This window comes from Stegodyphus dumicola, chromosome 3, assembly GCF_044657685.1.
Source record: "Stegodyphus dumicola isolate Sdum_Otavi_A_Nest chromosome 3, ASM4465768v1".
Classification (NCBI taxonomy): Eukaryota; Metazoa; Arthropoda; class Arachnida; order Araneae; family Eresidae; genus Stegodyphus; species Stegodyphus dumicola.
This window is the reverse complement of record NC_140770.1, coordinates 37,786,376-37,802,423: the sequence shown is the minus strand read 5'-3', so window position 1 is coordinate 37,802,423 and position 16,048 is coordinate 37,786,376. Positions and strand designations below refer to the sequence as shown.

At 33.9% G+C, this 16,048-nt stretch overlaps 2 protein-coding genes across 3 annotated transcripts in view; both read right to left on the bottom strand.

Annotated features, from left to right (window-relative positions):
• The window catches only part of Pino (protein pinocchio), a 188,018-nt gene that overhangs the window by 130,821 nt on the left and 41,149 nt on the right, over positions 1-16,048 (bottom strand). The window contains exon 1 of one of the 2 annotated variants that reach the window (XM_085812772.1): positions 1,011-1,044. The exons of the other annotated variant lie outside the window; for it this stretch is intronic. Within the exon in view, the coding sequence (XP_085668898.1) occupies positions 1,011-1,029 (19 nt within the window). The 5' untranslated portion in view covers positions 1,030-1,044. Of the gene's footprint in view, positions 1-1,010; positions 1,045-16,048 lie in introns of those variants that run through there. 2 annotated transcript variants of the gene reach the window in all.
• Positions 3,507-16,048, bottom strand: part of Gnf1 (germ line transcription factor 1) — a 203,990-nt gene continuing 191,448 nt past the window's right edge. The window contains exon 26 of the mRNA XM_085812770.1: positions 3,507-3,874. Coding sequence (XP_085668896.1) covers positions 3,851-3,874 — 24 coding nt within the window. The 3' untranslated portion in view covers positions 3,507-3,850. The remainder of the gene's footprint in view (positions 3,875-16,048) is intronic.

Genomic DNA, 16,048 nt, shown 5'->3' with positions numbered 1-16,048 from the left:
TTTGTGGTAACACAAACTTTCTGCTTACTAGTTCCCAAAGCAACTATATTATGCAGCTAGCTGTAAAAAGGTGGAAGTAATTGCTTTTAAAATAAATAAAATATCCCAATTCTTGCAACAGTCACATATTCCAAGATCTTAAGGGTTTTAAGGGTATGAGTCTCTTTAGAAGAAAACAAAAAATTGAAATTCAGTGAAATAATAGTGAAAATAATTCACCATTTTTAAACATCTGTACTTGTTGTTAAAGTAGACGATCCGATACCCGTTTTCATCAGTCTAGCTGTTCCAGTTGAATCGCTGTATTTATGCGTCCATGAAGATAAGTTATTTCTTCGAATGGGATCACTAGTCCGTAGTTCGAATCTAATTTTATTGGATATTGAACTGATTCACAGCTCATTTGACTTAAAATGAATAACTAAGACCGAGGACGAGTTTTAAGAAAACATCTTAAAATCATACACTAATATAGCTGCTTTGGGAACTATAAACAAATAAATAGTTGAACAAATAAATAAATGTGTAGAAACAAATTCTTTACTAAAAATAACATTGTGAATGATTGCTGTATTATTACGCTTCATGTCTAGAAATTAGTACATGTTTTGCTACTACAGAAAAAAAGAAAGTAGTCGAACAATTTTTTTATATTTATAAGTATATAACTTGCGCTGTTATTCCGTATAAGAATCTATGACATTGAAAAAATTATAGTACTTCAAGGAAAAAACTTTAATACTCTTGTCGTATAATTTTGTCGACAGTTCTTTGAGATATGCAGTTACTTTTTTCTGGAACTCTTCGTGAATGATGAGTTAAAGATTAAATTTTTCAGCAGTGTCAACACTTTTCAAATTATATGGATGACAGATGTCAGCTGGTAATGATGCATTAAATATGAATATTTTTTGAAGGATTCTATTTACTTTCTAACGTTAAATGGAATAAAATGTTACAGAAGAATTTTGTCTATTAAAAAATTTTAAGTAAAAATTGTATATAGTTACTCTTTTCCCTTTTATCCATCCTTTAAGCTTCTGTAGTTCTGCTTTGTCTTCTTTCACTAGTCTCTACAGCTGCATATTTAGGAATAAATAGTAAACTTGCCACTAGCTATCAAAATTCATAAAAGCAACGTCAAGGACAACTGCAAACAGTGAGATAACAGCTTTAGATTTTGACCAATGTAACAGCAAAAGGTCTCAATTTCATGTGAGCTTTTGGTGATAATTTTATACAGAATGAAAATGAAAGTATCTGACGAGTGTTTGAAATGTGCAATCGGCATATTATGATACTGTGCAAGTACTTCTTATAAAAACTGTTTTCTCTGTTTCGTAATATTCCTCCTCGTAGTTGCAACGGAATTGTTACTTTTCACTCTAATTATCTTCTCCTGTTGATTGATTGATTAACAATTCTAATAAATTAGTTAACTCCTGTTGAGTGTTGTATTTAATGAATGCGATACTAAAAAGATTATTTAGTTATTTCCAATCATTATAATCTAAACAGAATGAACAGTTGAACATACATTCCATATTGAAAATTACTTTCTGCAAAATTTCTAGTATGATCATTAGGGTTAAGTACCGTATTCAACTTAAAATTTATATTGCATATTCAGCTTAAAAAGAGTATAGTGAGAAGATATACGTGACTGAATGAGAAGCGTTGGGAGTGGCTAAATTGGTGGAAATGAGAAAATGTCTCTGCAGGTAAGATCAAAGAAGGAACATATTTATTGGAGAAGTTAAACAACAAAAATCAGCGTAATGTTTGTGAATTTTGCAGGAATAGTTTCGATGGTTTAAATGCAGAACCACATTTCTTCAGTTGCTTAAGTGCAAATGAGCGAGATAGAATATGGTGATAAGAATGACTGGAAAGAAGTCAAGCTACTGGCACCATCTGTTGATGAAACAAGAAAACTAAAATATAATTTCCTTAAAGGCTGAGGATAACGACGGGTTGGAATTAGTGTCGTTAAATAGAAAAGAAAGATTTTTTGAATGTGAAACGCTTCTAGAAAATCTAATTCACCAACGAAGATGTTTTTTTAAATGATGATTAAGATTTTATAGAGGCGTTCCACATTCAAAACAATCTTTCCGTTCTAGTTAACGACCCTAATTCCAATCCGTCGTTATCCTCAGCCTTTAAGGAAATTATATTTTAGTTTTCTTGTTTCATCAACAGATGGTGCCAGTAGCTTGACTTCTTTCTAGTCATCACCATATTCTATCTCGCTCATTTGCACTTAGGCAGCTGAAGAAGCTGGTTCTGTATTTAAACCATCGAAACAAGTCCTGCAAAATTTACAAACATTACGCTGATTTTTGTTGTTTAACTTCTCCAATAATCGTTATTCAGCGAATTATTTCAACCTAATTTAAAGGAACATCTTGTCACCAAGTTACAGCGGTGAGCTATGCACAAGAAGCGCTTCGGTGATGGGCTCCATCTGTGATGGCAAATATCATTCGCCATTAGAAATGCCGGATTTCATTAGATGGGCTCGAATTTGAAAACTGTTTTCTTTTTTTTTTTTTAGTCAAAAGGGGCTTTGTCCCTGAAGAACTATTGTTTTCGTTTTGCGATTTTGCGTTGGTTCACTATAAATGTCCGTTTCACTTTTCAAACTGTTGCCACCAAATGTTAGAGTCCTGCATTATACTTAAAGAAATTAAATAATAAAAAATCTGCATAAATGTATGTATATTTCTCGCATTGTGATAAAACAACGGTACATAGAGCCATTGAATTTTGAATGACGTAATCCTATTGCGATAATGGGCATGTAAAATATCAAATTTGAAATTTGGAATTTGTTTTATTATCCATTTCCTATTTTGTAAAACTTTAACGAATTTTTGATTAACAAACTCAAGGATTTCAAAGCGAGCAATGACAACGTTGTACAGAAAAACCATTTTTATCTCCGGCGCGCGAGACTCTGTATCGGAAATTCTAAAGATATGCTCAATTTAAAACTATTTTGCGATATTGCTGTTGAACTGAATTTCTTGGTTTAAGTACGAAGAACGTGATATTTAATAAAGATAACAGACAAAATGTTAAAGAAACGCCCCTTTGGACGTAATTTAAAATCTGAAACCTTTCAGATTTTCTTTACCCCCTCCCGCTAATCGAAGCGGTTATATACAAAGTGCATTCACGGTCCGAAACAAGTTGGGTATCTGTTTCGAAATTTCGACATAAATATGACGATTTGTGCACTTTTCTCGAAATTTGATGCTCTCAGTTATGTAGAGTGGAGGGAAATTTTCAAATACGTTTTTTTTCTTCCATAGTAGTTTGTTTGGGTTTCATTAATCTTGGTGCTTCTAAAAAGTTTTACACTCAACATGCATAGCAGAATCTCACAATTTTATATGGATCATTTTCGTAATTAGCAGAAAAGCTTTATCTCTGCTATAAACAGACTTATTAAATTTGTCCTATAAAATTTATAAATTAAATATTAAAATCACCGTAAACTCTTGCATAGAAAATTATTTTTATTCAAAGTTTTTGAGTGTTTTAAGATCAAATTCAAGATTCTCTTCTTCAAATCATCAGAAAGGAAAAATGCACTGACTGCAACATGATTTACTTAATCAAATACGCACTGCGTCTGCAAAATACATATGAAAATTTACAATTTTGCAAATTTTTGATAATCTACGAGCTACAAAGTTCGCATAAAATAAAATTTGAAGAAAACTAAAAAAAAAAATTATTCTTGGTCTTCATTGTACAAGCCTTGTAGATATATACAGAGCTTGGAGCATTCAGAAAACTTTTCCTGCTTCAAAATAGTTGACTCTACAGCTCATTCAGTATGTCAGTGTTCAGAGTGCTTCCCTTTCTGCAAACAGAATAACAAGTTAACACGCTGATGATTGATATTACTTAAATAAGAAGAGATTATGCATTTAGATTTACAGAAAAAATTCCCATTTTGTGTATTTTTTAGTTTGATGAAAATAATATCTTTAGCTTCAAATAGTATGTAAATGAAAATTAATTTCATTGCTTCATTTTAAAAGGAATCAAAAATTGTCATTCTGTTGATTTCAGAGCCGCATTTAGACTAGATAAAGCCCTAAGTTATTTGAGATATGGGGCCCTTTATAAATCCAGGTATTAAACGTCAGTGTCCAAATATGAATTTTGGATACCTAGAGGGTTTTTTTTGGGTAGCCTCCAAGGAAACGGGGACCCTAAGCTATAATTTCTGTAGCTTATACGTAAATCCTGCACTGATTGATTTATATGAGCTATTAATTCGTCCAAAGAATGACGAAGAAAAAGGCCTATACGAAACGTTAGTTTTCAAATACGTTTTTGTAAATAAAAACCAGTCTTAAATGGAAAGTGGTTTACTTAACATGAATATTTTTTATTAAATGTATTTTGATATTAACTTGAACATTTTTAATTAATAAATTATACTTTTTATAACTTGCACATCCATCTGAGTAGTTTTAATTAACTAATTTCATTTTTATCTGTACAACAATTTGAATATTTTTAAATATTCAATGTTAATTTTATTAAAAATTTTTCAGTTAACCAGCAAAGGAAGGTCATATTGTTTCAACTTCAGAACATTAACGATCAAAGCTAAGACGATATTCAGACAAAGTATACGTTAATTTACTTGTCTTTCATTAAGAAGCACTATATTTCTTAAAATATCTACACATGCTTAACCTTCATTACTTAAATCTAATATCTGAAATAATTATTCTTCTCGTCCCTCAACGGCTTTAAAGAAGATTAAACAAAGATAACAGGATAGTGAGTTCTTAGTCACGACCGACTGTCACCTACAAGAAATATAAGACCAAATGTAAACTAATCATGAAAGACCGGAAAAGAACAAGCGGCATGGACTTTCTCACAAATAGCCAGAAAGCGATGACTGACCGCTTATCGCTTCTGGTTAATATGCACGCATCCTGTGCCCTTTCTGTATCCTGGATCTGGCATTTAAAATTTTAAACAGTTGTCTAGTGGAAGAGTGTCAAGGTTTCTCATTCTTATCGGTATTAGATAAGGTATGCTATATCTCTGGTTTCCTAATTGAGGAGTTTCACAAGCACTGCAATTAAAAAAAAAAAATGATATAGCTATATTTAGGTTGTAAGTAAGTAACAGTAAGATGGTTGCCGGTGCTTGAGTACTTGATGTCAGCTTATCGGTTCACAGGATTAATAAAAATATCGCCATTTTTTTCGGTAAATACCAGTTTTCTGATAATAGACATAAAGAATTGCTTGCTGCTCCATATACAGGAATTCTCCATTTCAAATTTAGTTATTGCGGAAATTTCTAAAAGTGTTATTGTATTCGGTGAGTCATAAAATTAAGTCCGTTACAAATAAATAATAGACGCATGAGAGGATAATGTTGCCAGTCGATGATGTTTCGGTATTATAAAAGTGGCGGCTGCTCATCCGCAAAGAGAATGAATCTTTAAAAAGTTAGGAACTACTCTGATATGCGCCCTCAAGGCGCCAAATTTCTCGCCAAATATTTTTGGCGAGAAACTCCACGCTGCCATATTGCTATCTAAATTTTTTGTCTACATTTCGAACTTTAAGCCTAAAATGTCTCCAAAAACACGGTTTTCGCGAATGCAAAAACCACGTTTTGAACACACAATTTAAGCTAAAAATCCGAAACAAAAAATTTAGATAGCAAAACCGTGAAGTTTCTAACCAGAATTATTTTACAAGAGTCCATGTACACAACGATATGTTTTAATTTAAAAAAAATCTACGAATGGCACAATCTAGGCAACGAACGAATTTACGAACTACGCACACCTCGCTTTAATAAATTAACATAACAATAAATTTCAAAGAATACCATGTACACAGCATCCTGTTTCAACTTAAAAAAACATCTACGAATTGCACAATTTAGGCAACAAACGAATTTACGAACTACGCGCACCTCACTTTAATAAATTAACATAACAACAATAAATTTCAAAGAATACCATGTACACAGCGTTCTGTTTCAACTTTAAAAAACATCTACGAATTGCACAATTCAGATGGTACGCACTAATCAACAAAATAACTAAAATAAATTTCAAACAATATACCAATTTTATTACCAATTTTTATACCAATTTCATACCGCCTTTAACATGCCGCCACGTAATCACTAGTATCGTATTTATATAACAGCCAGACACACTATCCAGAAAATTCATACTATGGTTCACAAATAAATAAAATAACAAATAATCACAAATCCCTACTTCTATCACGCACAACCACTAAAAATAATCTCCCATACCTTCTTTCCACACCTCCAAATACCCATTGCCCCTCAACAGGATGACCACGACGATATTTCCTTATGCCGAACTTCAATTCAACAACTTTCACCATTAAATCTTTTCCCCCTAGCTTCTCAGACACAAACTGTTCAACGTCAACAGGGTTGCCATACAACACGCAATCGCGCCAAAAACCAGCGCAGAACATATATCGCCACATATGGTGAAATTAGGGCGTATATCAGAGTTGTACCAAAAGTTATTTTATCTGCACTTGATAATAACATTTTGCAGTAAGTATTATTTTACACTCTTAAGTGTCATTAGTCACTCTTAAGTTTTAGGGTTGCTATAAAAATGACAAAGGAAGGCAGGATTGCCACATTTGGCGACAAAATTGGCGATATACCATGGAGGATGGAGAACCTTCTGGAACGAATTCTTACCGGCTTAGCACAGAATGTTCTCGAGCACAAGCCGAAAGCTATTTAAACCCTGCTGGTCCGCAGTCAGTTAGTGTGTGTGCCTTGTCTAGCGAGCTAAAAGTCAGTCACTGAGCGAGTGTCTCGAAGTCTAGCGCCGAGTTGGCCGTCGAGTACATCGAGAGAGTCTTTTAGTGCATCGCGAATTAGCGCATCGTCGAGTTTTGTCTTAGACTGTGCTGAGTCAATGAAACGATGAATTTTCGGTGTTGTAAAAAGGAATAAATCAGGAGAATCAGTTCTCTAGGTATACCAAGGTTAATGAGCTTGAAAACGAGCCTCTCATGCCAGACGCGGTCAAAGGCTTTTGCCACGTCCAGCATAAGGAGCGCAACGCTTTACTTGTTACGGAACACAGACCCGATAAATTACAAAATCCTGACAAGTAGTGCTAAGATTTTTACGAAATCCGTATTGGTCGTTTGGTAGAAGATCCAAGTGAGGTTCTGATCTTTTGAGGATGAGACGTTCATAGATTTTAATATATAACAACATCTGTTGCACATTATCATCTGCATCCATAATAAAATTGAACGGGTGGTAATGAAATTTTATAGTAGTCTACTGATCTCAGTTTTTTTCTCTGCGTGTATGTGTATATGCAAGTATATATTCTAGTTTTATTCAAACGGTTACATTCTTTAATATTCTGATTTTTTTTTTTTTGTTTGTTTTTTTATATCATTTTATGTTCGAAATAATAGAAATGTGGAAACGAATGCTGAAGTTTTTAAAAATAAAATTATTTTTGAGTTTTAATTTTATTCAAAAGAAAAGATTTAGTTGTAAGAATTGGCAGTATTATACATTAAAAACGAAAAATTAAGAATTCGAATTATTTTCGATACTTTTAATTAATGGCAAATATTTCTTCGAAATGTTACAATGTAATTTAACATTCCCAGACTTCTCCTAAAAACACAGCAGTAATTCTTTTCATAACAAAATGATATTATATAAAACAATAATCCGTCCGCCTATGTTCTGCTTTCATGTGGCGACATGCAGCAGAAACGAATTTCTACATAATTCAAATTTTGCAAAATAAAGCCCTTAGGGAAACGGCCGATGCTTATTTCTTTATAAGGAATAGCACTTTACTTACCAATTTAAAAATCGGAACCATAAATAAATATATTGCTAAAACTGCTCACGATTTTTACTATAAATATCATCAAAGTGTTCATTTCAGTTCAAAATTACGAAACAAGACCACAAGAAAAACACATGCGTACCCAACTAATATTCTTCTTCTGTAATATAGCTTCACTTTAAGGCGGCATTGTACCGACTTTCGCATAAGGAAAAATTTAAATGCTTTTGACGGACAACCAACTACTTAACCTACACCTGACTTTCGCTTCCCGCAACAGTAGTCTAACCAGAAATTTCAAAAATACTACAAATCCTTAGGCGCTGCCCTACCGAGATAGTGGTTTGTGACTCGGACTACCCTGCTGAAGGGCCGAGGTTCGAATCCCAGAGAAGGGATGGATGTTTGTGAATGTATAGTCTCTGTGCGGTATGGGGGCACTCAAAATATCGGCGTGCCGAAAGTTCTCTTGAGAAGTTGGTGGTAAGGAAAGAAGGCGTAGGAGACCTTTTGATTCGTCCCTCTGAGATGCTGTGCTTCAAAACGGAAAGGGGGGGTTGTGCAAAGTCCTACCGTTACCTGTATGGGAGCCCAAAGCACTTGCCAACGACGGGCGCAATGTTGTCTCCTTTCAACGATTAATTTCGTGGGCTTGCTCTGATTTTAGACAAGCGAGATTAGTCACAATAACAGAAACAATGTGTCCTTATAAAATTTTCAGATTGCAGGTTTAATTTCTTTTTTAAAAATACACATATATAAATATTATTCACTACAAATGAGAAAAAAAATTGAATCATTATTAAATTCAAGTAAAACTGACACAAAAACAAGGAAATTAAGATTTAACTGAAAGATGAAAGGGAATTCAAATACAGCAAACACATTGTTATTGTAGAAAGGAACCTTAAGTTAAATTTTTTGGCCGTTAATTACATATCGGTGAAATTCGGATCATTTCCGAAACCTAGATTCAATATTACTCTGAATATTTCTGCTTACATTCAGGTAATAAAGTATTATCTTAATATTATTATAAAATTGTAATATTATTATTATTATTGTAATAATAACAGCGTGTTTGTTATATTGTCTAAACAGAAAATAAATAAACTCCTAGATAAATTTTTGCACTATGAAATATTTTTTCTCTTATAGGCACATTATGAAGTTCAAAGTTTTTATATTTAAACTAACTAAACATTTCTATAACTTACATTTTTAGTTTCTTATATATTAGTAAAATTATTTACATCTTTTTATAATAAGTAGCATGGAGCTTATAAAGTTATTATGGATATTTTGTTTTTAATAATATTTAATTTATAATGTATCCAACTGATAATTTTTACAAGCATCTACAGCTTTGTCGCTATTAGCGAAATATATTTCTAATGCCATATACAGAGGGTGTTTATGCATTTTTAGAACAGTTTCGATAAAGAATTTTTTTTTAAAAAAGGTATTGTTTTGGAATAAAATTTCTGACAACATATTATTTGAAATGAGAAATATTTATTTATCAAATGCCTGGCCATTGACCATTTGGCAACAAGCTCTCCAATACTTCTTTACAATACAGTCCAAACTCTTAAGTGCAAAGCACACATCCAGATGAGCAGCGTCCATGACTTGTCCAGAAAGGCAAGCACAAAGCACATAAAAGTGAGACAGTCAGTTTAAAACTAAACAAATGAGCACCAAGGCAGTCATGTCCAGTCAATAGTCTAAACTCAGCCACAGTAGTAGCACGAGGAGAGTCCGAGACACAGACGGCTTTTAATAGCACCCTCCATGACTTATCTTTGGTAGCACTAACACCAGCATTACGAAAGGATTTTTTTATAAATCCTACTGATTTCAAGTTTAGCAGAGTGAAAAGATAGGTCTCTGGAAGACCTTTGGAGAATATCCGTACCTTTCTTTTGCCAAAAGGTCCGCCATCTCATTTCCCCAAAGGCAACAATGTTATGGCACCCACTGGAAAGCAACCTTTGTCTGAATTCTGCTAAACATCTCCCTGCAGCTCTGGAGACGAGCACTTTGTTTTCCTGGGTTGCTTGCTAAGGCCTGAAGAGCGGGACTTGAGTCTGATAAATGTAAAGCCTTATCAAGAGGAGAGAAACGGGCAGAAAACTGTTGAAGGGCTAAATGGATGGCCTCGACTTCACCGTCAAAATGGGTTGTATGAGAGCCAACATGTAGGTAAAAGGAAAACAGATCACAGAAGAAGCCAGCGCCCTGGGTGAAATCCAAAAGAAAACAAACAGTGTAAATATGAAGCCACTCATCAGAAATGAGAAATATCGTCTGTTACTTCAAAATGTCGCATGTAAACAAGCTGTAGATTGAAAGATACCTTTTTGCTATTTCCGAAGAGAAATATTCATATTCCATAATTCCAAAACGCTGTGAACCATCACTAAGCGTAAAATAAAAAAACATTAATAATCATAAAGGGAAAAACCATCGTTCATTATTTCTACATGGAAAGAAAACTCCAAACGAATACCCGAAAAAGATACGTACTATTTCTAATGCTTATTAAGTTAAATCTTGTTAACAAAAGATTGTTCGCCGGTGCAGAAATCAATTGCAAAGTCTTATAAATCTACAGCGACAATAAATAAAATAAAAAAATAAAAAAAAAAAAAAAACTGAAATGTTTCAGATTTTAAATTACGTCCAAAGGGGCGTTTTTTAACATTTTGTGTGTTACCTTTCTTTATTAAATATCATGTTCCTCGCACTTAAACCATAAGATCCAGTGCAACAGCAATATCGCAAAATAGTTTTAAAACGAGCATATCTTTAGAATTTCCGATACAGAGACTCACGCGCTGGAGATAAAAATGTTTTTTTCTGCACAACGTTGCCATTGCTCGCTTTGAAATCCTTGAGTTTGTTAATCAAAAATTCGTCAAAGTTTTAAAAAGTAGGAAATCGATCATAAAACAAATTTCAAATTTCAAATTTGGTCTTCCACATGCTCATATTCGTTGGAGGATTACGTTATTCAAAATTCGATGACTCTATGTACCGTTGTTTTATCACAATACGAGAAATATACATACATTTATGCAGATTTTTCATTATTTAATTTCTTCAAATATAATGCAGGACTCTAACATTTTGTGGCAACAGTTTGAAAAGTGAACCGACATTTATGAGTCCGACGCAAAATGCCAAAACGAAACTAATAGTCCTTCGGGATTCAAATCCCTTTGGACTAATAAACCAAGATTTACAAATCAAAAAAGCTAAAACATATTATGTTTACCAGCTTTTGTCAAAAAATCTGACTCAACGCAGAACAATTTGTAGAACGCTGTATGAAAACTGTTTAAGAGACAAACAGAAATACATTGTGACCCTTGATAAAGCATGGGTTTACCTAAAACGAAAAAGGTCTATTATCAAAAAACGAGGAGAAAAAAATGTGCCAGCCTGTTTCCGTCAATGCAGGGAAAGTTTCAATAAGGGGTTTATGAATGTCGCAAGATTCTCTTACAATCGGAAATTAAAAATAAGGGAGTGGAAAATACTTTAAAATCAACGCACTGTACTATAAAAAGGTAGTTTGACGTAGTTAACATACAAAATTCCATTTCTGTATACCAGTGACTTTCAAAGAGTGAAACTTCGTCAAGACAAAGCAGCAAGTCATATTTCAAAAGTACCACTGCATTCCTTGGAAAAATGAAGACTAGTACAGATATGCAAGTGTACCTCCTTAACGTATTCCTAAAACCTTTGTCATTTCAAATATCATATCGTGCCTTTGATCTCTTGAAAAGAGCTTTTTTAAAGTGCAAACCCACAATGACTGATGTCTCTGGAAAGCAGTAAACGGCCCCGAAATCGTTCTAAAAATGTGCAAACACCCTCTGTATCACGTACCTTGCTCGCAGAAACGTTTAGCTTTGCTTTTTATGATTTAAATGTACTAAAATAAGCTTAAATAGGTAACAATCATATGTAACAATCACTTTAAACGTCCTTTTTTATTTGAAGTAACTGCGGATTGAGGTTCTTTATTTTATCGGAGATCTGAACTGTATCACTGATATCGTATCAATCTTCATTCCTTTCAAAAATCGTAAATCTACAACATATATTTTAAATAACTGTGGTAAAATTTTCTTTATGAGAAAATTACATAGATATGTTACTAATTTTTATCGTTTAACTGCTTTCATGATCAGATTCATGTTGGAAATTTAATAAAAATTGCCTACAAGGATATTTTTAGGAACATTTAAAATTCAACAAGTTTAAAAATCTCATAAGAATTATATTTGTAGATTAAAATGCTACACTAGATACATTTACTAACGTGATAGAGTAAATTTGTGCAAATTTACTCTATCATGTTAGTAAATATAATGTCAAATGCAAAAGCAGTTCTTTTGTTTCTTTTTCCTATAAAGTCATATATCCATTTGGTTAAAAATAATAATAAGAAGAAGAAAAGAAAAAAGGACTATTATTTATATTACGCATGTGCAGTGTCTTTAAAGCGTATATTGACATTCAAATCCAGTTTTACCACTACATGGCAGACAATGAGTATTGAAGAAATCGTTATGAAATTCAAGGATAATGTCCTCTCTTAGCATACTTTCCTCTGACGGTAATGACACTGTTAACAACGCATTAATGTACTCGACAATAATGAGAGACTTGAATGATCGTACTGAAATAATGGATTTTGTGGTGAAATGTCATAAAGAATATTCTGATCATCAGCTTACGTTTAAATTTCGTATGAAAGAAAGAGCTTTGAAATAAAAATGGTTTAAAAAATGTCCTTGAGGTCTTCTGCGAATTATGAAAATGGCTCGGTAATTTTGTATGTTTCTACAAATACATTAAAGGAAAAATATACTCATACACATAATCATTAATTCCGATGTCCGGCCTTCTTTTTGATAACATTAGCTCGAATGCACTTTGAGATATTCTAATCAATTCGAATCCAAATCTGATGTCTTACTGGAAACGTGTCGCAGCCGATAAATCTAGGAATGCGAATTGTATATGATGAATATAGGTATAGGAGCAAGTCCTAAGTATTTCAGCGCCCTAAGGTGTTTATTGATTTGGCACTTCGTATCAATTAAACATACTAATTTAAAAGGAAATGCACTTCTGTTTAGTTATGGCTTGAGAAAGAACTTAGCTAACGTCTTATTGCTCTTGCTTGAAAGACAACCTTTGTAACGGTGCTCTGTAATAAAAGTAGCAGCAGCTGTCAACCCCAATTCGTAACGGGAGAAACCTTAACAAGGATGCCTGGTATAAAGAGCCCTCGTCTTATAAAAATTAATTTCTCATTTGTAAAAAGCAACTTTCATAAAGTAGCATGGCACATTTATGTCGGGCTTTCCCTGTGTAAGTGCAATGCTGGCCATTAAAATTGCTGTATAATGAAGACGGCATTCAACAAATGTCAAATTTGCATGAAAGGTATTATAGGATGGGATATGCAAGTAATTAACATTCCAGTGCATGCGCACAAAGCAGGTATGAGTAACGTTATCTGCTTTGCATATAAATAGCAAGATTGCACAGCGAGTTTCTCATATGGAAATGACATTTGAGCGTTGGTCATTTGTGTAAAGATCGTGTTATCCCTCGTATAAGATGGACAAATTCCTACCTGTATATGTCGGAATTTGACCGCCGAACGGTTTGAGGTTTATTACTTAGTGTCATTTTTACTTGTGTTGATCGGAATCTCTTGACTCTCAGACAAAAATGGAATCAATCTGTCCAAGAAGGTCTTACTGAATAGAATCTCAATGGGTCTGGGTCACTAATATCTGATAGGAGAGACATGTTGTCCTCTAAGCCTTGCAGGATAGTACAGCCACGTCACGGGACAACAATTGTTCACACAGACAGGGACAGGGAAAGTAGACAGAACACCAGAACTCTGCCTATGGATCTACGACGACGTCGGTAGCACCAGGGACTTTCTGCCCACGGAGACCATCATTGCGGCTGCTTGCCTTGATACTGCATCAGAGACAGACGTGTCTACAGCGGTGCGACGAATGACAGCACCAGACTCTTGGGTGTCATCAGGTCATTTTATCAGTCGGAGGCGTATTTAGTTCTGCGTACAGCATCATGATGGACATCTCTGTGTGAGGAGGCAAACAAGAGAGGGAACGTTGCCAGTTTGCATTCGTTATCGTCATACGGAACGAGGTGTGGAACTAGTGTGCTGGTATGGGTGCCACAAGACACACATCCCGGCACCTCTTCTTCGCATAGCCGGTAGGGACCGCCTTGCATTTCTGGCATGCTAAGGCTCGTGCCTCTGTCCTGTCTTCTAGATTTGTATGATGTTATCCTTCTACAATGTAATGCACGATCACGTGTTGCTCGCGCTCTCCTGACTTTTCTCGATGCAGAGTGGATTCGACTTTTGCTCTGGCCAGCATGTTCTTCAGATCTCTCACCCATTGAGAATATGTGGTCATGGGTTGCCAACAGACTAGCACGTCACCATTCGCCAGCCACTATAATTGTTGAACTCTGGCATGGAATTGAAGTCGCATGAAATGAAATGCCCGTATCTGTCATCCAAGCTCAGTTCGACTCGTTATCCAGCCAAATTACAGCTGTTCTTCCTGCCAGAGGTTACAGCTCTACGCACTGAATTTTGCATGCCGTGTATCTCAGAATCATCTGTAAATTTAATCATTTCTTACTAATATTGTACTGGATATGTACAAAGAATAAGATTTTTGCTATTTCCTTTCTTTCCTGGTGTAGCAATGTTAATGTCCAACAATTTAGTTTTTTAACTCACTACTCTAACAAAAAACCAAACTAAAATTCTGTTCGTATAGCGGACGCCGCATAAAGTTTATCGTACCTTTACGAAAGTCGCGCCCTTTGCAACTTAGAAAATCATCTTCATAAGACTGCGATCATCTTTATGCCAAGGGGCCCCTACGAAAGTTTCGGTCTTTTCGAATAGCAACCAACTTGTATAAAGGTCCTGGTACTCACACTTGAGGCCCACCGGCTATAGGGTATAGATAAAAAAAAGTTCCGCTGAACAGAGTTTTAACCAGAATTTAAAACCAAGACTTTCGTAGTGACAAGAAATTTTACTCATGGCTCATAATCCAAGTTCGAATCATATACTTTATATCAAAATAATACTTTTTATAAATTCTAAACCACTGCGCACTTTCTTATAAAATAACCTTTCTATAAGTCCCCCCCCCCGAAAAAAAAAAAGATCATTTTAATTTTGAGAGTCGTTACGCAGTTGATGCCATGGTCTTTCGAGTTCAAAAGTACTTTCTGTTAACATTGTACACAAAGAGAAAAATTCAGATTTTTGAAGTTGTTTGTCTTTGAACCCATCAGATGCCAGCATTACCATAAATAGTATTCCAGTTACAATCGTAAATCATCAAGCTCTTGAAACCTTAAAATTAATTTCTTTCAAAAATATTTAATTATATCAATACGTTTATATTTACTTTCGTATCTACTGTTAGTATAGAATCAAATTTTAAAATTGCAATCTGTTCCTGCTCAACGTTTTTTTGAATTTTGATTTTTTACCTTTTACTCGGTTTTATTAAGCTTATACTTTACGCATAAGCAGCAGTATTCTTTTAAGTATTAACGTACTATCACCTTCTGGGTCTGAGTTTAAAAAAAAAAAAAGCTGAAAAGTGACTTGAATATAGGTGAGACAAAATGATATTTGCTTAGACACGTATAAAATTGATTAAATATAAACTTATGAAGTATAAATAAATAAACTATAAAATGGAATTATAAAGTTTTAACCCGTTGCTACGCAACTTTTCTTTGAATTTTCAAATTTTACTTTTTACTCGGTTTTATTAAGCATGTACTTTATGTATAAACAATAGCACTCTTCCAAGTATTAGTATACTAAAGCCTTCTAAGTTTAAAATATCTGACAAGTGTATATGGGTAAGCTGAAAGAATATTCGCTTAGACACTTTCAGTATCTCTAATGGTTCAAAAGTTCATCTTTCTAAGTGCTTAAACCAAATATATTATTGATATTTTTTTAAACAAATCTCATCAAATACATTTCCTATCTGCATGTATGTTGACTGCGAAATAGAAAGCGGTAATATCTATTTCACTTGTTCTCATAAATGG